Consider the following 26,605-nt stretch of genomic DNA (forward strand, 5'->3'; position numbering starts at 1 on the left):
TAATGTGCTGATTTGTTGTACTTAAAGGTTATGATTTTAGCGGAAAAAGTGGAAGAAATTTCTGGACCTGGAATTTTGTTGCAAATGTCTGTTTAAATCAGTTTAAGTCAGTTAAAAACTCTCCTGTTTCAAGATTACATGATTACCACACCAGAACCTTTTGTATTCTATCATAGTTAGTAGAGGAGACTCTGATTCTATATTGTGCACCATGTTATGATTATGGTTTCAATAATAAAAGGTGCTGACTCAAGAACTTTGCAAAATATCTCTACATACAAAGAAATAGATTGTGGTTATGTACTCCAAATAGCAGGTCACATCAGTCTTCTGTAAGGAAGTAGCAGAAATTGCTATGGTGGTTTTGGTGGATGGAGAGAAACATCCACCAAAACCACTTTATTCTATGTGTTAAGAGTTATGATAATCATTATGAACGTTTGGTCGGTCAGCAATTGTGCACCATAAAAAATAATTAGCCAGAGCACTAACTGCTAATTAGTGGTATAAATCTTTTGTCTCCCTGAACATCTAATAGTGGCTATAGATAAAATTAAAAAAATATATTGTTGATGGTTTTGGTCAAAGTTTTGGTGGATGTTCCCTAATGACATCCACCAAAACTACGTAACATCTGGGCACCTTTTAAATACGTGAAATATCTGCATAAAATTGCGTAAAATGTTTTATAATACTACAATCGAACAATAAATTAATACTTACCATTTCTTGAGTAAAAAGTTTTGACGCAATTTCCCAAACAAATGATACACTTAGGTCATCGGGATAAGTCGGCATGTTGTCGTAGCTTCGTAATTTTCACTTAGTATAACAAGTCATGAGTTGTCCATCATTCCATCTCAGTCCCTCTCGACCAAGGTGGTTTTGGTTGATGGAATCTAATGCTGACCTCTTTCACGTGTGCGCGGCAGATTTGGATGTTTATTTATTTACACTTTTACCAAGTCCTACTTTGATTCGTGGTAAACATCGGCTGAGCTGTTTTGCTCACTCACAAGTAGCCAGAATGGCATTCATATTAGATACAAATGGCTCGTAACTCAGCATCGTCAGGTTGCAGGTAAATTACAGTTTAAAATCACTCTTACAACGTGATTCAAGTTATCATCACGCTTTATTTTATTCAGTATCATACAATTAGGTGGTTGTATGATATTGAAACTCGTTATTTATGTGTATTTGCTTTCAAAAGGGAAGTTTTTTCTATGTTGAGTAGAGGACATCATTTTGTTGTCCAAACGGCTTGTGTTTGAACCTTTGCGAGTGGAGTCTTTAATAATCTGCCTGCGGGGTTTAAAGTTTGGCGCATGTATTGCCCAGTCTAGTATGAAATCTAATTTTCTGGTAATAAGCATAGGAAGATTTGAAACTATAATCATACGAATATAGTGAAACGTATGAACTAAAGCTTACCCTTTGTAACTGGAAACTTTAGACACCAGTCTTCTTCTTCTTCTTCTTCTTCTTCTTCTTCTTCTTCTTCTTCTTCTTCTTCTGGCATTATTGGTGAATTCAATCTTCAAAAAAAAATCGAAAACCAACAGAAAAATCATCCTCTTGCTTGACCCTGGAGATTATCTTCACAAGCCACAAAGTCATCTTTTATCAGAGTGGACTTTGAATAGGTTCAAATACTGTAGATCCTTCTCCAAATGGTAAAGGAATATTAAAATGTGTTACAGACTGTTACACAAAATAATTCTGTACAGCAGCAAGGTACGTAGTCCAGATAGATTCAGTGTATGCAGCAAATTTTATTGCGGTGTAACTCTTGATATTGAAGGAAAGACAACTTGACAACTTAGGTGTTACCCATTGTCACCATGGAATTTTTTTTAGAGAAAGAAGTAATTCATTTTCTTAGCAGAAAAAACAATTTGGTCAGAGAGACTACCTGGATAACCACACAAAGTATGTTTTTTGGTTCAGGTTACTAACCTGACAAAATAAACAAACAAATCTGGGAGGAGCTCATCTGCGAGAATATCTGGAAAACCTGCAGGACATTTGCATAAATTAATACTATTCATTGAAGATACATGTATATCATAAAAACATATAGGAATAGAACTTGATCATTGCTTTTACAAGTTTGGTGGCTCTGAGTTCAAAGTACTGAGAGATTTCCTTGGCACCCAACAGTGATAGTAAAAGCCCTACCCTTTTGCAGTCCATCAACTCCTGATTGGTACTGTGCAGTTTATTTGCTAATGCATGTGAATATTAAGGCAAGTTATTTAAGTTATTAAACTTTGTCAATTTTGCTTTTACTGAGAGGTTCTGCTTGCTTACCATTTAACCAAATCTTTAAAATAAGTAATTAGTTGGCTTCTACATTATTTTAGCTTTACAGTGTTGTATACTTTTATTGTTTTATACTGTTGAAAGATTTTCCTAAAGGACCCTTGAAAGTTTACTGTATTCCTCAAGTTAAAGTGGAAATATTAAAATTGTTTTGAATAAGCATATCATTCCAAAAATCGACAAAGAGATTTGGAAGTGAATAGTGGAGGTACTGAACATTGAGGTTTGATCAGGAATATACAACTTGTTGTTCAATATTAATGCACCAGTACTTTACGCAGTTCATTGTGTTACATATATTTATGAATATGAGGATTTTTAGATAAGCACCACCCTCTAAGAAACTTTGAACATCACCCCTGCAGAAGCTTTTGACATAACTTACAAAAAAATTATGGAATGTCCTGATGCATAATTGAGCATGTTTGTTATTAATGAAATTTTCTTTTTACCTTTCCCTCTTGGGTTTGAAATAAAAGCAATGACAGTGGATGAAGGAAAAGAAATTTGAGGGAAAGAAATATAAAGAGAGTATTAATTAAGATTTCCAAGGACTCCAACATGAAAAACATAATCAGTGCTCATCTGAGTGACATACTGACCCTAACAGTTTTACTGGAATAATGTATTTCTCTCAGAATTGATGGCTGTTGGGTAGAGTGTTTGTAGCTAAAAGATGTTAACAATTTGATTACCTGTTAGACTGAATGGTGGTATTGATTTTACAGGTCATTAAACTGACAAATACTCTGTGTGACTGAGTTGCTGACAACTATCACCAACTGACTGACTCATCAGCTACTTGGCTAATTGACCAACTATGAGGGGACGCAAGTGGCCTCAACTGTAAGTATCTCCTCATGCTGAGATAATCTCTTGCGGTTGTTGATGGTGCGATAATATGTCAAGATAAGTGCTACTCATCTGTAATCTTTTTCCCTGCTCTAACCTGTATTACGACATTCTATAAACTTTGATAAAATGTTTTTATCCGTGGCTTTTATCTTGTGGATATATTTCTCTTTATAATCTACAATGTGACACAAAGGAACCGGCCGAGGAATAAAGGCACTATTGATTGCGTGTGAAACAAAAACATTAGCTGATGACATTTTGATATCAGGCATTAATTCATTTATCTTCTTATATTTATTTGCCCTCATCTGGCATACTTTAGGTTTAGTGACAATTCTGTGACACACACACGGATTTTGACACTCTCACGCAGTTCGGAATGTTAGGAATGCTAGGATAATATCCTAGCATTTCTAAAAAGTACTTACAGTTGAGGCTGCTTGCATCCCCTCATGGACAGGCCAGCCAACAATGTCTTAAATTGAGAAACAAACCAACTTAACTGTCAGTTGAGGAAATGACTGACCAACCTGTAGGGACAAACAAAGTTTTTGACTGGTACACCGTCTGGTTAAATGTTTATTAGAGGTAATGACTGTAATGCAGGGCTAAAAACTGGCAGTTGCACAGTCACCAGTGGCAAGTTAAAACTGACCAGGGCCACTAAAAGTTAAGGTTTGAATGCCTGATGTGCAACTATGCTACAGAATTTTGAAAAGTTGCAATGTAAATTATGTGAAGTATAAAGTTAAAAATAAAGCTCAATATGTAGTTTAATTGGACTACCTTTCTCTTTGTTTCTATGCCTGGACTCTAAGATCATCTATTTTAGTGAATTTTTTAGTTCTGAAGTTGAAATTTTGAGCCATTTTAACAGTGATTTCACAAGCTTTTTCTTTCCTTTTAGTTAACACTCCATTAGAAGCTATGGGGCGTTTATTCAAGTTTTTCATTGTAAACTAGAGGAAATCAAGAGCCACTTCATTTTGGGATGGACCATTAAGAATTCAAGGAAACTGGCATGAGTAGCCACCAAGCACTGGTGTTAATTTTTAGCCCTGTGTAATGTTATCTGAGACATTTAAACAGGCGGTTGGACTGACAGGGGTCCCGTGACTGATTACTTTGTGCCTGGGTAACTTACCAACTAACTGGTTTGCTATGGTTTGACAGGTAATCCTCAGCTTTTCCTCTTTAAGTTGGCATGCAATTGCATTGATGCTTTTAGATTTAGAAGGAAGCAAAATGATTTTCAACTTTGTCTATTCTGTTGTTTGTGTCATGATTGACAGGACTGAGCAACTGAGAAAGTTTCAAGTCGTTAGTTTTTTATTGCAGCTATAACTGAAAAGAGAGAACAGAACCAGAAGAAGTACCAATATATGAATTCACATTTGTACAAAAAATACAAAGCTGTAATGCTAGGGTGTACACAAAAGGCTGAATTTTAACACCAGGACAAAATAAATTGTTTAATAAGAAAGCTTTTAATGTGGCTTGACTCATTTTCAAAATAATTTCTTTTGCATTATTTATACATTGAAACTAATGAATGGAATGTGTGATGTTGTTACATTGTAATGAACTGTCCCACCTCTGCTTAGCAATTTGTAATTTAAAAGTTAAACTTGTGTGCATTAAGATCAAATTTCAAGCTTTAAACCTTGAATTTAGTGAGTGTGCAACTTTTGTTCACCAGTAAGGCATTGCAAAGACTTAAAAGAAGAATATGGGCTTTACTGAAAAGTAAATGACACAATTTTCTTATTGCAAATGTTGGATTAGACTGGTTATACAATTGGAAATAGTACATTTTTGAAATGCTTACATAGGGCCAGTGTCCCAAACCATCTTTGATTTGGCAAAAGTCCTTCTCTTAACATTTTTTTGGCTACTGCCTCCAATGGATTTGAAGCCTCATATGTCATTGAAATGAAAAAGTGATTGAGTGAGTGTAACAGTAGAATGCTGAGCTGCCCAATTTTGACCCAGTGTTACTTATTGTTTGTTTTGCAGTATCTTCATGGTTCAACATTTGTCCTAGAGGTTATAAGGCACATGATAAACTAATTGAAAGAAAGAAGAATGTGTTGTGAAACAAATTATTTTGTGCATAACAAAGCCCAAGATTTAATTTAAACTGGTGGATTGACAAGATGTTTTGATCATTGAGTGATTAAATCACTGACTGTCTGGCTGACTAACTTACTGATTGGCTGACAGACTACCTTACTGATTGGCCGACTGGCCAGCAGAGTGATGTGCTGAAATTCACCCTAACTAAATAACAGCTTAACCCTTTAATTCCTAAGATATGATTGTCAATTTTCCCTTTTAACCACTACACATCTACTTAATAATAATAATAATGTTTATTTCTTATATTGCGCAGTCTAACATGCGATAATATGATCGAGTGCGCATTACAACACTAAAATCCACCCAACCCAACCCAGGGGAGGACATCCATCACACAGTAATCTCGTGCGTGGGAAATTAACGTCTCCTACCCCAAACCCTGCAGGAGACGGGACCTCCGGCTTAACGTCTTATCCGAGAAGACGAAGCAAGGTGAGTGAAGCGACTTGCTTAAGTAAATTAGTTGGAAGAATTGGGTGTTGGATCCAGATATAAACTTCTACCTGATAAGTGTTAGTATTGTCATTACCTGCTTGCTGGATAATGTATGGATATTATAGGGAGGAGTTACTTGTTAGTCACTTCTGGGAGCTAAAGGGTTAAGAAATCCTTTACAGGGGCCAGTTTACTTTATCAATTCATTTGATAAGACCAAATTATCCTGTAATGTGCAGACAGACACATAGATAGCATGATTTGTCCACCAAATACTAATTCACTGACTGGGTGACTGATTGTAGACTAATTCTCTTACTGACTGTTTGACAGGCTGACTCAGTGAGTGACTGACCAAAATACTGAGTGGCCGGCTGGCTAGCTGGTGGAATGTTTATGCTATACACGTTGATTTATGCTGTATTATATAAAGTTTTTGTTAAACGTATTTTTGTTATTGCTTTTTCTCTCTTTTTTTCTTTTACAAATAGTTTCCTGTTGTTGTATGTAATGTGTTACTTTAAGGTCGTTACATTTTTGTCAGCTCTTTACTTTAGAGTTTTGTTGTTCCGTTTCTTTCCTCTAGATGAATGTTATGAGGATAAAGGTGCGGAAATTCTTACATTTTTTGAAGGAGAGAAGAAAACAGGCTCAAGAACACTCTTACGTCAAAAATAAAGAACGCCAAGTATGTTATTTCTGTGATTGGGATTTGAGCGAAATTCTTTTCAATACAGACCGAGAGGTATCATCTGTACATTCCCTATTTCTAAGATAAATGTTTGTGGTTACAGTTTACTTCAACGATACGAAGGAAGGCGGAAAATTGTCTACATTTCCCATTTACAGATTTCCGTTTTCCTAATTTGCCTGATTGCGATGAAAATGGATTTATTGGACATGTCGTCACTATTCAGAACCTTACGCATTCGTGACGGCAACGCTGAGAAATCTTTGATTACAAAATAAGTTTACATTTGTAATGAAAGTTTGGCGAGTGGCTCGCAGTCTTCATCGTCTTTAATTGGGTCCGACTTTCTCTTCAGGGTTTATATGAAGGTGTCGTTGAATTCTAAGATGCGTAAATAATTGGCTGTCATTGTACCTCTGAATATCAGTATCCATTACCATGCACATGCTATGCAAAATTGCTACACAAATAGATCAGATATTTGTTAAATATGAAGAAAATCAATCGGCCTCCGTGGGATATATTCAGTTTGAGTCGAAAGTATAGGAATCCCTCATGGAAATACCTCACATGCCATTCCTTTTCGTTGTTGTTGAAAGTATGCGTGAAATTATATTCACCCACTCTCCAATCCTCGGTGGTGCTGTAGTCCGTGCAGTAGAAGTTAGTATTTCCGATGGCAGTCGACTTACACACAAGATTAAGAGAATTGGTGCATGTTGCATCCCATAAGCTTCCTAAAGAAATGAGCTGACTGCTACTTATCGTAATCTGGTCACAGTAAAGATCAGCGCTGTACGATCGTCTCCATTCGATGCGAAATCGAAACTGTAACTAAATTAATGATAAATAGGTGTTAGCAGAGTGTTCGGCCTTTGTTATCAAGGCTATCAGAGTGCCACCATCCTTCATTGTCCTACGCTAGGACAACTTGTCTAATTGAATTTCTGTAATTCATTAAAGAGCAGAAAGGGGATAGAATCATTGTAGTGCTTGAAAACATAGCACAGTGTTACTGAATATCCATTTAATACATGCACCATTCTTTCAAAAAGACACCTGCATGGACTTATTGCAGGCATTAAAATAATAAAAACTAATAAACACAAAAAAGTGACAAAATAACATCAAACTGAACTTTGGAAAACATCATACGAGCAACCAATTAGGAGATCAAGGTGCCAATGATAAGTTTTTAAAGCTTTTCTTTCAGAAATCCTCTACTACTACTACTAATAACAATTATTATTATAATAGTCATAATTACCTATTAGCTTACATAGCACATTCTACTCTGGAATTTAAAAAAGAACGCACTAAGATAATCGTAGCTTCTTCATTTAAGAAATAACTATCAGAGTCTCTTGCCCTTTCCCTAACCTCCCCTTCTTTCCCAACCTGGTGTGAAGGTTTCTGCTCATGTTACAGACACAAGCCAGTTTAAATGAATTGCTAGTGTAAGAACAACACGCACAGTTGAAAGAAAGTACATCAATTTGCTTAAGTAGAGTGGCTCACTTATTTTTGGGAAAAAGGCATCCAATAACGATGATGTCACCTTGAAGATATCTTTTTGTTAAAAGAGCCAAGCCTCTACAATATTTGAATGCACCATATTTCGTTTTCAAAGTTAGTGCATTGTTACGAAAGTTGATCCGTTCTCATCTGCTTCTATTCCTTACCCCCCAAATAAACCGCGAACCTGCGAAAAGAGTCATTTTAATCATATTCATGTAGAAGTTATATTCCTTGAGTATGGGCTTGGGCTGTTTATCCAATTAGTGGAATAGCAAATGTTTGTAAACGTTCCAAGCTTACTTGCACCACTCCCGCTCTGACACACAGTTTGGGGTTGGGGTGGGGGGTGGAAGGTGAGGAAGGGGAATGGATATTTAGAAAATGTGCGACATCATCTTCAATTTCGTAATTTTCTCCGAAAAACGACAGACGTCACTACGTCACTGCATGAAATAATGTTTTGCAATGGTGGGTAAAATTATCCAGTTCTCATCAATAGAGATCAATTTTACGGCATAGGAATCGAATGGTGAACTAACTATTTGATATGTAGTTACTTTATCTCGAGCTCAAAATTATTGATGAGTGAAACAATTCTCAAAAATTGCCATCATCGGAGATCGTTAATGTGCAAAGTTCTTGAATTCGATTCAGTGAAACTGGGAAAAAATTTCGATTGAAATTATTTGAAAAAGAGACGTTTTAAGATAAAGATGAAGAAACATTTAAAGCACACAGGAAAAAAAATTATTTCACTGGTTCATGAATTGGAAGGACTGTGTGAAAAGTCATTAATTTCATGATTTTGTAAAAACAAGTCACTTCTAAACCAGTCAGATAATTGTTATTCCACTTAGTAATAAATTGATATTTTCCTAATTCCTCACTCTACAGTATTAAATTTCTTTAATATACGAAATAAGCTTTGAGGAAGTCGGCTCCAGTTTTTTTTGGTTCAAAAGAATGTAATTGTGGCGCCCTTGCTTGGGAAATTAATTTTTTTAACTAAATGACCTTTATTTTTAAATTCAAATCAAATATGCATATACATATGTAACTAACTCAGACATTTGAAGGACATGAAAAAACAAGCTAATAACAGACATAGAACGCACGTTATAATTCCTATACCGTGACATTTAATTTTATTAAGGTTCTTTGTATTTTATCCTGATATGACATCTTTTCCTGGTCACTATTCACGATAAACGCAGATTGCATATCCTGTGCATATTGAGTGTAATTATGCTTGTGCAAAAGGCCGCTCGTTAGTCAACTTTATAAATTCTAACCACGATAAAGATCATCTTACCATCCATGAGAACCAATTTGTTCAGTGCGGTGATTGATAAATCAACTATTGTCTTTAAGCAAAGAATTACACCCTACTGCAATTGGGAGTTTGCCTTCATTTTTGCCAAATTGATGGCATTTTTATCTTGATATGCGTCTCGTATCGAAGAACACCCCCCGTCGATTCTCCAAATGAAAACACTCTAGTCTCGACTATCATTGCCTAATATAATATACATTTAAATGTCAATTTCGAACCCGATTTTTATCTCAACATTTTTTTTAGTTTCGTTTCAGTAATAAGTTGCATTGGAGTTCGAAAAAACTTACTTAGCCCGCACGACCAAGTATAGTAGGTAGGTCACACATGTATGTATTGTGTACCCATAAGTTACCGATATAATCGCGCAAATTGCGAAGTTTAGTAATTTAAGCACAGCACTAACAGCAATGGCAAACGGGAAGATTGAGTTCCGTTTTTAAGTTTTAAATTCCCTTAATTCCTGTCACGAGGGTCATCTCGGTCAGTTTTCCAAATGGTAGCGAGTGTAGAGAATTTTTTTGATTCTGCTTGATGTCGTGATTAAGAACTAAAGTATAGGTAATGATTTTTGGTCTCTGCTACAAAATGATAGAAAGGGAAAGTTGGCATACAGTGAATAAAGCCCGGTGCCGCTCTAAAAGCAATGAGCGTTAATTAAGTATTTCGAGAAGACAGTTGACCCCGCTCACGTATGGCGCGTCGAAAATTGAAGCCGTCCAACTTCCTTAAAGTACATAAAAACATTGTGTAGTTGTAAAAACATTTGTTTGTTTGAGCCTGTGAAAGAAGAAAAAAAATTTTGCCCTTTAGAGATAATCTTTACTTATTCCAAACTGGCAAATCTTCGTAAGGACTCAATACTCGCGGTTTAAGTATCAATCTTAGACCCTGCTTCTAAAGGTGCGAAAGGGTCAAGTATGCAAACCACTCTAATTTGGGAAAATCATGTTTCTCAAAGTCTCCTACTTCACGCATGTATCGAAATTTACCAGCGAGGAGTAGAATTTTTGCGAAGAAAATCGACGAACTGTCTTCTGAACTGATTCGGGGACGTAAAATCTCCTAGTGTGGGACACAGCCCACTTTGGTCAAAATATATCATTTGCAAATGTTTAAGTTCATTTCGTTCTTTTTATACTTAGCCAAAACGATTAAACTAAGATTTATGATTGTTTTCACAACTACTGTATCAAGGCTTATGGTAGTACGTTTTTTTTAGAGTAATATTCAGAGCCTGTTACGCCAGACACCCAAAAATTTTTTTCCTCTTTGCATCATGACTGCTCGCTAGATCTCGGAGAAATTAAAACGTGCATGATGTTCTACGGAAACACTTTTTTTTTTTTTACAATGTATTCTTTTTGTTGTTTTTAAATACAAATAGATAAAAGATAGCTAAAACACCTCTAATTAGGAACATACTAAAAGGGCCAAACTCTGACCGACCTTGGACTTTGAAACTATTCAAACAGTGGAAGCACATGACTAGCATGATAAGCTCGTGATAAATATGCTGCGACATGATAGGAACACCTAACATCTACATACCTTACAACAGTGTAAAGGGTTGCCTTTAACCTGATCGTTACCTCGCCACATGCAGTTTCCTAAAACTCTGAGAGCAGCTTTTTCAATAATTCTCATATGGTGACCTTCGTTTCATTAGCCTTTTTTTTTTCTTCTCGACACCCTCAATACGTTATCCGTTATCTAGCAAAAGGTTTATAAGACTGCAATAACGTATCAGCTTGAGGACGTTGCCTTAACAAACACAACTTTTTATCAGCTTCTTAGTTTAAAAGGAAATGCATCGAGGCTGGAGGGGAGAATTTTTGGTGATATCTCGGGGATCTGGACTGAAGTTCTATCTCTTTTATTTCATTTTTCTACCTTGATAATTGTGCATCGTTTACCGAAAAGGAGTTTTATCTTGCAAACGCAAAAGGCAACTGGTTTGTGAACTTTGTTTTCACGGAAATATTTCCGAATCTCTCCATTTTTCCATCTTGAAACTTAATTTCACCTAAAAATTCAAGTTACTTGATTGCAATTTGTGTGGCGTAAACAATTGAGCTGTCGTCATTCAACTATTGCCTCTTTTTTTCTTTTTCTACTCAAGAAAGAAATTATTCCAGGTTTGTTTTCTCTTGAGTAAAGGCTCTGTAAAGCAAGCCTCAGAAACTACATCGGTTACTTGATCATCCCCTCTCCACTTCTAATAAACCCATTATATTTACAATCAAAAACGTTAATTTCCTGCTCCGGAAGCATAATAAAAGTTAAATTTTTTTTCCAAACTCGGAGCTACAAGTTAAAACTTATGAAATATTTCGTCCGTATTTCGACCGGACTTCATCAGTCAATGATATGAATGTTAAGAAGATGAATTTTAAAAAAGTTTTTTTTTTAACGCCTCTTGGGGGTTAGAATTGTGTCATAGATAGCTGCTAATTCGTAACCATTGTCTCTGTTTAACGCCGGTTTCGTAAGTTAAATTTGAATAGCTTCTTTTATCCTGCGTTTGAAGGTGTTCACTTCGGTTGATAGTACTTTTATCTTATTTGGGTCCACCGAGTGGCCCTCTAGGCGACAATGCTCGTGAACAGCTGATGAACTTCTTGATTGGTGCTCTTTCACTCTGATTTCCAGAGTGCGGGCCGTTTCGCCAACGTACTCCTTGTTACACTTCTCACAATGGATCTGGTACACAGTACCGCATTTCTTGAGATTGACAGTTGTGTCCTTGACACGTACCAATTGTGATCTTAAAGAATTGACGGGTTTATGAATAAGTGTAACATCGTGTGACTTGAACGCTCTTTGTAGGCGTTCCGAGATACCTTTGATGTATGGCGTTGATGCATAGATTTTCTTCTCGTTTTGAGGCTCTTCGGTATCTTCTGTTGTAGATTTTGGATGTGGTATTGTTAGCATCCATTCTGGATAGTTATTCATTTTTAGAGCTTGCTTGATATGCTGTGTTTCTCTAGTTCTGTCCTCGTTTTCCGTAACCAAGGTCTGAGCTCTCAACATCAGGGTGTTAACCACAGCTCTTTTGTGTTGTAGATGATGGTTTGACTGGAAGTTTAGGTACTGGTCCGTGTGCGTAGGTTTGCGGTACACGGAGATCTTGGTAGAACCATCTTGGTTAATACTCACACAGGTATCAAGGAAAGGAATCCTGCCATCCTTTTCTTGTTCTGAAGTGAACTGGATGTGTTGGTCAATGGAGTTTAGATGTTCTGAGAAGGAATCGACGGCGTTTTCGCGAATCTTGGCCATCGTGTCATCAACATATCGATACCACATAGTTGGAGTGGTGGGGGCAGTGTCCAGAGCTCTGCTCTCGAACTGTTCCATGTAGAGATTGGCCACTACAGGGGAAATTGGAGACCCCATTGCGGCTCCTTTCTTTTGTTTATAGAATTCACCCTGGAATGTGAAGTATGTGCTCGAGAGGCACATCTCTAGTAGAACAGATAATTGGGCGATATCTAACGGGCATCTGTCCGGTAATCGTATGAAACGAGTTTCTGTCCAGGGGGTACTTCAAGTTCTGCAACCTTGTTGACAAAGTCTTCACTGTTAACGATGTGATGACTGTTGAGGCCAACAAGAGGTTTCATAATCTTAGCAAGGAACTTGGCAGTGTCGTACATCACGCTACCAATGCTCGAAACTATTGGCCGTAGCGGTACGTCTTTCTTGTGAATCTTGGGTAGCCCGTAGAACTTTGGGACATTCTCTGCTGTGGGGTACAGTTGATTGTAAAGATAATTAGGGATTCTCTCTTCTTTGCGCCACTCCTTCAAGGTTTGAATGAGTTTGTTTTTGATGGCTCTGGTTGGGTCAGATGTTAATTTTTCATACGTATTGGCCAATACGTATGAAAAATTAACATACGATGTTTCCTCACTGTTTACCAGCATTCCGATCAATGAAGCCATTCCAGTTGTCAGAGCCAAACTGGGAAGTGACCAGAGCTTACCGGACAGATGCCCGTTAGATATCGCCCAATTATCTGTTCTACTGGAGATGTGCCTCTCGAGCACATACTTCACATTCCAGGGTGAATTCTATAAACAAAAGAAAGGAGCCGCAATGGAGTCTCCAATTTCCCCTGTAGTGGCCAATCTCTACATGGAACAGTTCGAGAGCAGAGCTCTGGACACTGCCCCCACCCCTCCAACTATGTGGTATCGATATGTTGATGACACGATGGCCAAGATTCACGAAAACGCCGTCGATTCCTTCTCAGAACATCTAAACTCCATTGACCAACACATCCAGTTCACTTCGGAACAAGAAAAGGATGGCAGGATTCCTTTCCTTGATACCTGTGTGAGTATTAACCAAGATGGTCCTACCAAGATCTCCGTGTACCGCAAACCTACGCACACGGACCAGTACCTAAACTTCCAGTCAAACCATCATCTAAAACACAAAAGAGCTGTGGTTAACACCCTGATGTTGAGAGCTCAGACCTTGGTTACGGAAAACGAGGACAGAACTAGAGAAACACAGCATATCAAGCAAGCTCTAAAAATGAATAACTATCCAGAATGGATGCTAACAATACCACATCCAAAATCTACAACAGAAGATACCGAAGAGCCTCAAAACGAGAAGAAAATCTATGCATCAACGCCATACATCAAAGGTATCTCGGAACGCCTACAAAGAGCGTTCAAGTCACACGATGTTACACTTATTCATAAACCCGTCAATTCTTTAAGATCACAATTGGTACGTGTCAAGGACACAACTGTCAATCTCAAGAAATGCGGTACTGTGTACCAGATCCATTGTGAGAAGTGTAACAAGGAGTACGTTGGCGAAACGGCCCGCGCTCTGGAAATCAGAGTGAAAGAACACCAATCAAGAAGTTCATCAGCTGTTCCCGAGCATTGTCGCCTAGAGGGCCACTCGGTGGATCCAAATAAGATAAAAGTACTATCAACCGAAGTGAACACCTTCAAACGCAGGATAAAAGAAGCTATTCAAATTAAACTTACGAAACCGGCGTTAAACAGAGACAATGGTTACGAATTAGCAGCTATCTATGACACAATTCTAACCCCCAAGAGGCGTTAAAAAAACCTTTTTTTAAATTCATCTTTTTAACATTCATATCATTGACTGATGAAGTCCGGTCGAAATACGGACGAAATATTTCATAAGTTTTAACTTGTAGCTCCGAGTTTGGAAAAAAATTTTTTAACTTTTACCATTATATTTAATTTAACCCCTTGACTACCAGAAATGATTAAAATGTAACTTCTCCTTACAATACCCATACATTATCCAGCAAAATAGTAATGAGGATACTCAAGCTTATCAGTTAGAAGTTGTTTTCTTTTGAGTATGGCCTGATCACTAATATAATCTCCCCCTACATTCCAGGGCCAGCTTGGTTAGTGAGAGAAAACCTAATTTCCCCTTATTTAGCCAAATCACTTCCACAAGCTTTGCATGCAGCTTGCTATTGCACATTTAACAAAGTTTTATAAGTACCAAAAACAGTTGCTTTGCAAAATAATGACAAAGAAAGATTTAAGGTCTTTCTCTTTACGATAAATTCTTACTGCTGTTTGTTCCATCTTGCTTTGGACTACCAAAGCTATATGACATGTCAAAGACATTAATTTGAAACTCTTAGTTTAAATTTATTTTTCTTTTTGCAAGTTTTTTTTCCTGTCAGTTTTCACCAGTTGAGATGATTTTGCCCCAATAATTATACCATGTTTGCTCCAACCTTTACTAGTGCAACCCCAAATATTCAATTCATTTCCAAACAGTGGAAACTTTAACTGAAAGCTGTGAAGAATAAAGCTGGGGATAAAAAATATCTGTAACACTGTTGTGGTGATTATAAAGATGTGTGCACTCTGATTGGTAGAGGATTGTGACATTTCTTGCTATAATCAACTTGTGCCAGGTGATTACAGCAAGGGGGCTTAATTTCAAAATGGCCACCTCATGTTTTGTCAGAAGAGTGATTAGGGAACTTAAGCAATGGACGTTTTCGGGGCGACGGCGACTTAGACCGGAAGTTAAGTCATGACCCGTGCATTACTGCGCATGATTTAGCCAACTTCCCAGCCGTCGCAGGGACGTCGACGACGTGAAGAGCGGGTGTTTGCCGTTGTGGTGAAAACGTGAGTGTTAGTTTTCTGTTTTGGTCATTTTTGTGACCTCTAACAAATGCTATTTTTCGAAATCTTACTTTTGATTTCATTGTTAATATACAGGTGACTTTTTAGCTCGATTTAACTGTTCTTTTTTGCCTTAAATTCGTCCTAACTTGTGAGTTACTCTTCTTTCTAGCTAATCGCATATAATGGTCCACTCAACAAGCACAAAATCGTAAGTGAGAATAACAAGTGAATCTGTCTGTAGATTTGTACAAAAATATTCAGCCAGGGTGTACTTTGAACTCATTTCTTTGACCATTTCTATTTATTTTCAGCGGGAAAACAGTAGTTTACAGCGAATTGCGATAGTTCACTTCTCTACTAATACTGAAAGGTTTAGCTATAAGTATAAATATGTAAACATGTTACAACTGCTTGGTCTCGCTAATTTCACGAGAATGTTATTTTAATGCAATTCAGTGAAAAGTTCATTTTTAAAAACCTTTGGAAAGCGAGTTATATTTTCTTGAGAAATCAGTGCCTCCAATAAACTGAACTTTTCTTTAAACGGACATTTATGATTTGAGGGAGCTTTCCAAAGTACACAGCTGGATATTGAATTGTCTTTTTATGACAAATGTTTTTTTTTTACGGTCGAACCAGCCCAAGACTCCATGAATGGATCGATTATTTATATAAACTTTCTAGCTTTCGTTATTCAGTTTTCGAAATTCAGTATTCATGCATGCGTAATAAACAGCGAATTTGTGTCAAATTAAGAATTAAGAATTCGATATTACTGCATCTGTTGGAACTTTCTCCATTCAGAAGTTTGAAAGATTTTTCAATCCAACGAAATTCTGAGATGCTGTAGTTTCTAAAATTCATTGCTAATTACGCATGCAGGAATGCTGAATTTTAATTCTTACGACACAAAAATATGCAAATGATCTAGCCATAAATGGTTGCTATGGGTTTATTCTTGTCCTCGTTCAACTGAAAAATAGCTTTTCATGTCTTGTGTTAGAACTTTTACAATAATTGTTGTAAGGTAAAATTTTTATGTTTGATGGACAACCAGACAATTGCACCAGAATTTTAAATTAGCCTATTTCTGTTCTCTGTTGCATGTGCAGCTATCAATCACAAATAAACAAAACAATCTTTTTTTGTCTTAATGTTACCTAAAACAGTGATGGAATGGACAAAGCAGCATGACAAGGCTCTTCTGGATGAAATGACAATCAGTGATCTTTTTCAGTACAAAAAGGGCACTCCAGAAAGGGGTCAATTATGGGATTCTATTGCTGGTAATTTAAATGCAATGGATTACCCAAAGTTTAAAGTTGCAAAACGGTCATGTCGCGATCGTTGGACACTGTTACGCACAAAGTATAAAAGAAGGATGTCAGAAGAAATCCAAGCAACTGGAATAGATGCTGAGGTTGGAGAACTTGATGAGATCATTGAAGATCTTATTGGAAAAGAAGATGCTGCTATTGACAGTGATAAAGAAGGAAAGAAGAAAGCTGAAGCTGATAAAAAGGCAGCAGAAGAAATACGGATTAAGGCTATGGAACGGTTTGGAAAAACCAGCAAAAGAGGTGGAGAGGATGGAGAGGAAGGAGCCAAAAAGAAAAAAAGGAGAAGTGGCAGTGATGCAGTAGAATTTCTCAGAGAAAAAGCAAAGTTAGAACATTCTCTGAGAGAGGAAGAGCTACAGTTAAGGAAAGATCAACAAAGCCAAACACTGTTGATATTACAGCAACAACAGCAGATGAATCAAGCATTGCTCACCCTCATGGAAAAAATGTTGCCTAAAGAGAGGAATTAACTGTTAATTACTGTAACTTAATTTGTTGTTGTTAGCCAATGGTGTCTTTTTGAATGGCACTTTACAGAGAGAGATTTGAATTTATGTTCATTAACTTTCATAGGACAATGGCATTTATGAAAGAAATGTTTACATTTTCATGTTATAATCATTTGAATTTGCTTATTATGATAAATGCCTCTTGGAAACTTTGGTGGCTTCTCATTCATGCAGAAGCTGGTACGAAAAAAGACAAATAAGGCTTAAACATTTTGTTGTTAATTTATTGGTTAAAATTGTTGGACTGTACATGTTGAATATATGTTTATAACAAGTGTCTGAAATTTTGTGCCTCACAAAGTCTGCTACACCCAACAACCCTTGACCATGATAGGTTTATATGCATTTTTTTTAAATCAGCTGATTGGGAGGGGCTGCTCCTCAGATTTCAAAAGGTAATGTCCAAGTTATTGCATACCATAACTGTTTCAAATTATAAAATTTCATAAGATAAAGTTCTCTTTTCTTCAACACATCAGCTATGCAAAATAGTCTTGCAGGGTGGGAGGCTCAAGGTCAAAAAACGTTGCAGTATTGTTGCCATACAAGCAACTCAAAGCATTTTGCAGAAGTGCACAAACAATGTACATCTTTCCAATGCTGCTCATTCCTATCTTGAGATTCTTTTTAAAATCCATGAACTTGAAATATTCTATGATATCTCCAAATAACCACTCTACAGACACCCTTACTGAACTCATTGAACTGTTGTATGCTTCCATCAAGGGAGTAAGGTGGGGGTTCCGGAATGGCCCCTGAAGATGGACTCTTAGGGGGTAAGCAGGGTCGCCATACAAACACATCGGTAGTGTTACAATATGTACGTGATTACATGCGCCATCAATGTCTAACTAGACTGAGATCGAGTTACATCTGTATTGTCTTACAACGCTGTATGCTACTGAATGGTTGATAAAAACGGATCTTGAAACATGGTGGCAGCGGTGGGATAACGAATCCTCCGCCTACCACTTACGGAGTCGAAAACAGTTGAAATCATCTTGGTGTAGTAATGTCCGACTCAGAAACGGCGCCTGAAGCGCCACCACCTGGCTCTTCGCAACAGACCCTAACACAACTGGGAGTTGTGCAACACCCGCCTTTTGGCGCGATGGCCGGGATAATGCCTCCTGGTAAACTAGACATGACCTGGCAAAGATAATACAAAAGTTTGACGAATTCACCATCGGCGAACTGAACGAAACCTTTGAAAGGTACACTTTCAACTCCAGAACTCAACAGGAAAACGAAAGCATTGATGCTTATGTCACCGCCCTTCGCACACTAGCGAAAACATGCAATTTTTGTGACTGCATGCGTGATTCGATCATTCGCGACGGGATGGTCCTGGGCATTTAAGATCACCGCACTCGCAAACGGCTTCTACAAGAACGGAGTCTTACCCTGGCGAAGTGTATCGATCTTTGCAAGAGTTCTGAAGCAACAAATTTGCAATTGAAAACGATCTCGGGCGCCCAGAACGAAGATGTTCACGCTGTGCAAGATAAACACCCGCCTTCCAGCCGCCGTGATGACAAGTCTAGGAAAAGCCGCGCGGGGAAGGCGAAGACCTGTAAATTTTGTGGCAAAGCACATCCTTTCGAAAAAGGAAAGTGTCCAGCGTGGGGCGCGAAATGTACGAAGTGCGGTGGCAGAAATCACTTCGCAACAACCTGCACTACTCCGACCAGAAAAGTGTACAACTTGAGAGATGAATCCTCCGATGACAGCGACATGGAGTACATTACAAGCATTGTTGCACGACCGGACATGATACACGCTGTTACACAAGAACATGATTACCCAAGAGTAATCTACACTGAGATGCTTGTGGGCAAGGCAGAAGTGAAATTTCAAGTAGACAGCGGCGCCTCGGTGAATGTCATTTCCGCCGATCTTGTGGCTGATAAGAAGCTTGAGCCCACCACAAAGACACTACAAATGTGGAACGACACAACACTAAAGCCACTGGGTTCCTGTCGATTAATTCTCCACAATCCAAAGAATAAGAAGAAGTTCTCGGTGGAATTCCTTGTCGTTGATAGACAACTGACCCCACTCATTGGAGCAAAGGCAGCTCAACAGATGGGCCTAATTACTGTCAACACTCAAAACTTCACGATCGCAAAACCACCTGAACGATCAAGGGCAAAGGTTAAGAGCGTGCAGACGGCTGACGAAATAGTAGCGGCCTACCCAGAGGTGTTCCAAAGAGAGCTAGGAGCACTACCAGGAACAGTTCACCTTGAAGTCGAACAAGGCGCAACTCCCGTCGTCGCACCTCCACGCCGTGTCCCAACGTCACTCAAAGAGAAACTGAGGAAAGAACTGGATCGACTACAGCAATTGGAGGTCATAGCTCCAATCGATGAACCCACTCCATGGGTTAGCAGTCTTGCCGTGGCTGTGAAGAAATCTGGAGCGCTGAGAATCTGTATCGACCCCAGGCCACTTAACACTGCCCTGAAGAGAGAAAGATATCAACTTCCTGTACTTGAGGACATACTCCCAGAGCTCTCAAAAGCAAAAGTATTCTCGACAGTTGACCTCAAGTCGGGATACTGGCACTGTGTCCTTGCCCCTGAGTCCAGCGTACTCACGACCTTCGCAACACCCTACGGAAGGTACAGATGGATTCGTTTGCCCTTCGGTCTCTCCGCCTCGTCCGAGATTTTCCAGAAGCACTTAACTCACGCACTGGAAAGCTTACCTGGTATTCTGTGCATCGCGGACGACATCCTCATTTATGGCACTGGAGAGACCGACGAAGAAGCCACTGCAAACCACGACAAGAGTCTCCGAGATCTCCTACAAAGGTGCAAGAACCGCGGCATTGTCCTTAACCCAGACAAGATGAAGCTGAGGATGAGCGAGGTAAATTTCATGGGGCATCTCCTGACGAACAAGGGCCTGAAGCCTGATCCTGCCAAAGTAGAGGCGATCACAAAATTGCCAAAGCCACAAGATGTGGAGGGCGTTCAGCGCCTCAACGGATTTGTCAATTATCTAGCCAAGTTCCTTCCGAAACTGTCTGAAGTCATGGAACCGATTCGTCGCCTGACTCGGAAGGACGCTCCATGGAACTGGTCTTCGTAACAAGACCAGGCGTTTGAAAACGTGCAGAGGCTAGTAACAGAAGCGCCTGTTCTACGTTACTACGACCCTTCCCTAGACCTCACCATACAGTGTGATGCGAGCCAGAGTGGCCTTGGTGCAGCATTACTTCAGAACGGCAAGCCTATAGAGTACGCGAGTCGCTCCCTTACCGACACAGAAACCCGGTATGCTCAAATAGAGAAAGAGATGCTGGCGATTGTCTTCTCTCTTGAGCGTTTCAACCAGTATACATTTGGTCGACATGTACACATCGAAAGTGATCACAAGCCACTGGAGATGATTCTACAGAAACCACTCGCTCGAGCGCCTCGACGCCTCCAGATAATGATGATGAGGTTGCAGAAATACGATTTCACCGTGCACTATGAGCGTGGCGAGAACATGCATTTGGCTGACATGCTGTCAAGGGCTTACCTGCCCTACAACGGAAAAGAAGTAGATGACTTCGAATCAGTCAACATGGTCCGTTATCTACCCATATCTGACCAACGTTTAGACGAAATAAGAGCAGAGACTCGGAAGGACCAGTGTCTGCGAGAGCTGTGAGATACTATTCTTGTAGGATGGCCTGAGAAGAAGGAGCATGCTCCAGCACTGATACACCCTTACTTCAGTATGCGTGACGAACTGACCGTACAAGATGGGCTGATTTTCAAAGGAAATTCCGTTGTGATGCCAAAGAGGCTTCGCGCAGATATGAAGCTGAAGATTCACTCGTCCCACCTTGGAATAGAGGCGTGTCTGAGGCGTGCCCGTGAATGTATCTACTGGCCAGGCATGTCTGCGGAAATGAAGCACCACATCTCCGCCTGTGAAATATGTAGAGAACTCGACAGCACCACGCACCCAAAGGAGACACTAATGTCCCACGAGGTCCCATCCCGTCCTTGGGAGAAGATCGCCACAGACATCTTTACTCTTGATGGCAAAGACTACCTGGTCACCATCGACTACTATAGCAATTTCTGGGAGGTGGACAGGTTGCCGAACACTAAAGCCAGCACCACCATTCTGAAGCTAAAGAGTCACTTTGCTCGCTACGGTATACCTGATCAAGTGATCAGTGACAATGGGCCACAGTTTACAAGTGACGAATTCGCTGAATTCTCCAGAAAATGGGATTTTGAGCACCTTACCAGTAGCCCTGGAAATAGCAAAGCCAATGGCAAGGCTGAGTCTGGGGTGAAGACAGTCAAGCGCATTCTGAAGAAATCAATCAGGGCTGGAACCGACCCATACCTCGCCGTACTCGACTATAGAAACACGCCGACACAAGGGACAACGACCAGCCCAGCACAACGCCTGATGAGCCGAAGGACCAAAACACTCCTTCCTACCACTCAAAGCCTACTATTACCCAGGACCATAAACCTGGAAGTGGAAAAGAAAGAGCTGCGACAGCGCCAGCAGGCCCAAGCCAAGTACTACAACCGGTCCGCAAAGGATTTACCCAGTTTGTCTGAAGGCGATGTTGTTAGAATGAAGCCATTCAAACTTGGAGATAAGTCTTGGCGCAAGGCCAAAGTCACTGCAAGACTCGACGAGCGATCATACACTGTTGAGACGGACAACGGAGCAGTCTACCGCAGAAACCGACAGCACCTGCGGAAAACGTCTGAACCACCAGTTGAACCCACCATCACAGCGCCAGAACTGGATATGGCCAGCGCAGATGAACAGGCGACCACAACCGCAGCGTCTACCCCTGACCAGAGCAATGCTCCTCACGAGCCACACCCTGAAGAGGTGACTGTCCCGGAACAATGTCGGAGGTCAGAGCGTGTCAGGAGGAGCCCAGCATACCTCAAGGACTATATCCGTGACTAGACTCGTGACTTTAAATCCTTCTTCGCGGTTATCATAGGGTTCAGTGTTCTCGTTTACCGATCCTCTCATGTCGAACTCACCAGCTGATAGATTTTGTCCTATGGCATTGATTCTGAACTGAACTGACATTGACACTTTTATTGGTTAATTTTACTTTTTTTTTCTTTCTTTCTTTTTCTCTTTTTCCAAGCTATTCTTCACCAAAAAAAAAAAAAAAAGGGAGGATGTTACAATATGTACGTGATTACATGCGCCATCAATGTCTAACTAGACTGAGATCGAGTTACATCTGTATTGTCTTACAACGCTGTATGCTACTGAATGGTTGATAAAAACGGATCTTGAAACAGGTAGCCCTGTTGCTGAGTAGGCATAGGCTTCCAGGTTGTGAAGTAGCCCAGAATCATGCAACATCCCTGCATCATGCCTCCTACCCTCTAAAGTAAAGAAAAACAAAGTAATAAACTTAAGGTACTTACTATATAGTTCAACCTATAGCTTCCTAATTTTAATATACAGCAACAGAAGTGATAGTAGTGATCTTTTGTTCTTACATTTGCTCCAAACTTCTAAGATCAAGCAGTACTTTTTATATACTGCCATATATAGGCAAATGACTTTTCATTAAATTTTAGCCATGTCCTTTAAAAACTGCATCAGGTTATTCAAATCAATGCTACCCCTATTTTTGCAAACAGTATTAAAGTAATATTGTTCAATGGCACTTACCCACAGGGCCAAATATATTGGCAATGAGCCCATTAGGTATGGCAACCGACTGAAACTTGAGAGCATGTACTCTCTTGTGCCCATTGTAAACGATTCTCTGCATATCTCCTGGTTTGGAGATCGGTCGTACGGTACCATCAACAAAGCCAAAACAGTTGTCTAGAGCTGCTCCTTTTTCTGTGATGACAGTGGCATATTGTTCAAGCAATCTGGGATTCAGTATAGTGTCATTCCACTGAGTGATTCGGTGGCCATGTGCATCATAGATAAAATCCATGACTCGGTTCGTGATCATGCACAGTTCAGGAACAGGTCTTCCAAAACGCGCGATCATATCGCTGTAACGACAAGGATAAGCTAACCGTTTTAGTAGCATACACAGTCCTTCCATTCCATCGCATATAGTCCTCTGTGGGCATTTGAAAGTGGGTGGAATCCCGAGTACTTCTCTTAGTGTAGGAAGATCTCTTTTCTCTACGCGAAATTCTGCTTTGCATTCGGCTTCATCTATGTTTTCGAGGTCAAACGGACCATAACTGTCCCAAGGAAAATCTGGGTTGCTTGACTGATTGTTTTCCCATAAAACGAGAAATTCATCATCGGAAAGTAAATTTTCAGCATAACACAGCAGTGTTAATTCTCTCGTTTCTTTAAAAGAAGTCATTTTTTTCTTTGGAAAGCCACTCCGTCGCCGTCTGAATGAACTTGCCGCTTAAACAGTTGAATTTGGCGGGAGGCGACGGCTACATCGGTCCCAGCTTCCCTCTGCCACTCCAGTCGCCGTCGCCCCGAAAACCTCCGTTGCTTAAGTTCCCTATTTACACGAGGACGGGAACGTCAGTTGACAATGACGTGCACAGCAAAAATATCGGTAAGAAACTAAGTCAAGAACGTCGTCTCATTGTGTCTCAAAAGTGACATAGCAGCCGTTGCAATGGACCGTCAATGTTGTGTTTGTTCTTAAATATCCTAACCCCAGCTCTTTTAAGATCGCCATCACCTTTGAACTATCAGTTTTAAAGACCATCCTAAGGACAACAAAATTATCTTCTTTGAGAGTTATGTAACAAGCACAAACAGAGCATATATATGTAGATGCTGCATGTAAGTTGTTAATATGAATCCACATGGGCGATTAGACTTTGAAATTATTCCATCCCAGTTTAGTCTCGAGTCTGCTGATTCATCTATCAAATTTTGATATTTTATTCTCAAATTTTTTATATGATGAGTTCCTGTTTAACCATGAGCAAATGAAGTGTACTCAAACTAGTCACCAACAAAACGGCTAGACTTAGGAATAATATAAGACTTTGTTCCCATTCTATTTTTTTTGTTGTTTAATTTTTTTTCCTTTTAAGAATAAAGTTGATCAAGTCTGAATCAAATTAGTAGATTTAGAAAGCCATGCTACAATCAAGTTGATTGTCATTTTCTTTCATAGGGAGGGCATGACTTTCTTGTCTTAGTTTTCACCAGTACTGATCAAAAATTTAGGACATTAAAAGTGCAAACCCGAGCTATTCTCAAATTTTTTATCTCTGCCTCCAATTTGCAGAACATTTTTTAATTACGTTAAAAACGATAATGACAACAAATAACACTGAATAATACAGTAGGTAAACTTTGTGATATTTCATTTTAACAAACTTCAACATGAAGCAAGTTTAATTTATCGATGAATTAATTTACAATGAAATTAACAGCATCCCATTTGTAGAGTTTTCATTCAGGGTTAAAGAAATTTATCAAAGGAAAGCCCTTACATTGTTTAGAGCCTTGCTCAATTAAAAGCAACCTGAGCCCTGAAATCTTGGATGGCTTGCTAACAATCATGTTTCCTTTTGGGAATCCAGAATAAATGTAGTGGTAAATTTTCACAAACACACCAAATAAAACAAAGAAAGGGACTTGGTTATTCTGGAAATGAGTTCTGAAATCATTCCAAACAGCATTATCTCATTTATAAGAGCACAATTTACACAAATCCCAGCTGTTTTGATCACGACGGGAAAACCAGTGAAATGACGTCCTGAACTTGTTGGGGAGAATGGCAACACTAACACCAAAAGTCGAAATAGAGTCATGTCTAGATTATCTGTGCACTTTCCCATTCTGAAATGACGTTCCCACCCTCTTGCTAAATCCCTCTAGTGTTACCAAGGAACTAATACCCATGATAGAAGAAAACTTAAGAGAGTGTCTCTGTAAGAGCGGTCCGGTCGATTCTGCTTGAGACACGGATTTCGCTCATTTCTTGTGTGTTGTAAGACATTCATGTACCTATACTAAAACCACAATCCGTTTGATCGGATCTCTTTATCTTTCAGAGTTTTACGGAAATTAAATTTCACTCGAGCGAAGGCTTGTCGTGACACTTTTCAAGACTTTAATTTATGACAACTTTGAAGGACAATTTACAAAAAACTACGGAACTTAGCAAAAAATAAATACCAAAGCCATGTATATTAACTCTATCTTATTCATCGAGGCGACTTTCGTGAACATCACGTTTCAATCAAGGAAACAGGAAGACTTGAATGACACCTTATCTGTTCGCTTAAGTCACACATGCCAAAACCGATCAAATTCAATGTAAATTTTTGAAAAAGTGAGGCGCTCTTAACTGATCCAACTAACATAGCTAGGAAGTAGGTGCTATAGAAAAGGTAACTATAGAAAAAAAATTTGCGGCTCGACCTTTACGAAAACTTTATAACTCCGTGAACTTACCTAATTTTCGGCAATTTCTAAGTTTAGCCGCCAGGGACTTGTCAATATGGAGCGTAGCAGATATAAATCAAGCAGGTAGATCTAAAACCGTCAGAAATACATACGAAAGCAATTCAAATGAACTTTACTTTCAATTCAAGCGGCAAAATTTGAAACTGTTCGTTGAACTTACCATTCCTACATCCCCGAGCGACCAATTCTTCCAACAATTCAAACACTACAACTAGTGTTCGAATTCCCCTAGTCGATTCCACCGTAAGAAATAACCTGTGCCACCCAAGCTTCGACTCGAATGTGAAGTACGAATCAAATAACATAACTGCTTCATCTTGGAGGCAATATCACGCTGGTATTTTGATTTTCTGATCGACAAGAACGGTATTCAGGTAGCGATCGCCATGTTTACCTCATAAACGTGACCGCTGACCAGCCGTTGAGTGAAAATGGTATAGCGCGGGTGGGGTGGGGGGTGGGCGGCGGGCTTATTGCCATAAGATATTCGAATACATACTTAAAAAGCTTCAGGACTCCCAGCCTAAACAGTGGAGGCATGCTTCGTGGTACAGAAAATTTTTATTTTATCTCATAACTTTCTCCTTTACATTAGAACTGGTATTAATTAATAAAGTTATCAATATATATTTTTAACCGGGGTACCATATGACCTTTTTTGCTCGTCATCAGTGGTATAAAATAAGGTGTCTTCTCCACCAGAACCTTTTGTCAATGCCCCATTGCACGGAATGAACACTATATTTAGAATGTTTGTTCTAAGTCGTTTTTGCAGTTCCCAAGAATGTATGCAAAATGATAGAGATTTGATTCATTCAGCTGACACGTTTTTTTAAGTTATAGCGCGTGCAGGTTTTTTCTATCAAAAGTCGCGCGCGCAA

At 39.2% G+C, this 26,605-nt stretch overlaps 6 protein-coding genes and 1 long non-coding RNA gene across 8 annotated transcripts in view; 3 read left to right on the plus strand and 4 right to left on the minus strand.

Moving 5' to 3' along the window:
- Positions 1-905, minus strand: part of LOC149046967 (uncharacterized) — a 7,252-nt gene extending 6,347 nt beyond the window's left edge. Inside the window, exon 1 of the mRNA XM_089202943.1 lies at positions 724-905. Coding sequence (XP_089059069.1) covers positions 724-798 — 75 coding nt within the window. The 5' untranslated portion in view covers positions 799-905. The remainder of the gene's footprint in view (positions 1-723) is intronic.
- LOC113671319 (uncharacterized) overlaps positions 1-3,674 on the minus strand; it is a 19,291-nt gene extending 15,617 nt beyond the window's left edge. The window contains exons 1-3 of one of the 2 annotated variants that reach the window (XM_089202937.1): positions 3,609-3,674; positions 1,960-2,017; positions 1,435-1,538 (exon numbers count right to left, since the gene is read on the minus strand). In XM_089202937.1, the coding sequence (XP_089059063.1) occupies positions 1,435-1,522 (88 nt within the window). In that variant the 5' untranslated portion in view covers positions 1,523-1,538; positions 1,960-2,017; positions 3,609-3,674. Of the gene's footprint in view, positions 1-1,434; positions 1,539-1,959; positions 2,138-3,608 lie in introns of those variants that run through there. The other variant, XM_089202936.1, reaches the window with a different exon arrangement.
- Positions 873-7,423, plus strand: LOC149046969 (uncharacterized). Its single transcript, XR_016185593.1, has 5 exons — positions 873-1,081; positions 3,054-3,171; positions 4,088-4,353; positions 5,197-5,751; positions 6,341-7,423. It is a non-coding gene; the product is annotated as an uncharacterized LOC149046969 (long non-coding RNA).
- A 4,366-nt stretch (positions 7,424-11,789) lies between these two features.
- LOC149046970 (uncharacterized) lies at positions 11,790-12,698 on the minus strand. Its single transcript, XM_089204204.1, has one exon. The coding sequence runs from the start codon at positions 12,696-12,698 to the stop codon at positions 11,790-11,792; it is 909 nt and encodes a 302-aa protein (XP_089060330.1).
- Positions 12,699-13,400: 702 nt separating this feature from the next.
- LOC149046971 (uncharacterized) lies at positions 13,401-14,393 on the plus strand. The gene has a single exon (XM_089204205.1). It carries the CDS (start codon positions 13,401-13,403, stop codon positions 14,391-14,393), a length of 993 nt encoding a protein of 330 aa, XP_089060331.1.
- A 915-nt stretch (positions 14,394-15,308) lies between these two features.
- LOC149046972 (uncharacterized) lies at positions 15,309-17,587 on the plus strand. The gene has a single exon (XM_089202944.1). It carries the CDS (start codon positions 16,611-16,613, stop codon positions 17,265-17,267), a length of 657 nt encoding a protein of 218 aa, XP_089059070.1. The 5' UTR covers positions 15,309-16,610; the 3' UTR covers positions 17,268-17,587.
- Positions 17,588-17,645: 58 nt separating this feature from the next.
- On the minus strand, positions 17,646-26,129 carry LOC149046973 (uncharacterized). The gene is made up of 5 exons (XM_089202938.1): positions 25,885-26,129; positions 25,713-25,793; positions 22,980-23,793; positions 22,601-22,687; positions 17,646-18,111 (listed from the first exon to the last, which is right to left on the minus strand). Exons 3-5 carry the CDS (start codon positions 23,641-23,643, stop codon positions 17,786-17,788), a joined length of 1,077 nt encoding a protein of 358 aa, XP_089059064.1. The 5' UTR covers positions 23,644-23,793; positions 25,713-25,793; positions 25,885-26,129; the 3' UTR covers positions 17,646-17,785.
- Between the last annotated feature and the right edge of the window lie 476 nt (positions 26,130-26,605).

Source organism: Pocillopora damicornis, chromosome 4 (genome assembly GCF_964200805.1).
Source record: "Pocillopora damicornis chromosome 4, jaPocDami1.2, whole genome shotgun sequence".
Classification (NCBI taxonomy): domain Eukaryota; kingdom Metazoa; phylum Cnidaria; class Anthozoa; order Scleractinia; family Pocilloporidae; genus Pocillopora; species Pocillopora damicornis.

Bases quoted from the DNA above. Each gene is read 5' to 3' on its own strand.
- LOC149046970 (XM_089204204.1), bottom strand. From the start codon at position 12,698: ATGGGGTCTCCAATTTCCCCTGTAGTGGCCAATCTCTACATGGAACAG.
- LOC149046971 (XM_089204205.1), top strand. From the start codon at position 13,401: ATGGAGTCTCCAATTTCCCCTGTAGTGGCCAATCTCTACATGGAACAG.
- LOC149046972 (XM_089202944.1), top strand. From the start codon at position 16,611: ATGTTACCTAAAACAGTGATGGAATGGACAAAGCAGCATGACAAGGCT.
- LOC149046973 (XM_089202938.1), bottom strand. From the start codon at position 23,643: ATGACTTCTTTTAAAGAAACGAGAGAATTAACACTGCTGTGTTATGCT. The intron at 22,688-22,979 runs GTAAGTGCCATT...TCTTTACTTTAG, and splicing joins CAATATATTTGGCCCTGTGG to AGGGTAGGAGGCATGATGCA. The intron at 18,112-22,600 runs CTGTTTCAAGAT...TTGTAACACTAC, and splicing joins CTACTCAGCAACAGGGCTAC to CGATGTGTTTGTATGGCGAC.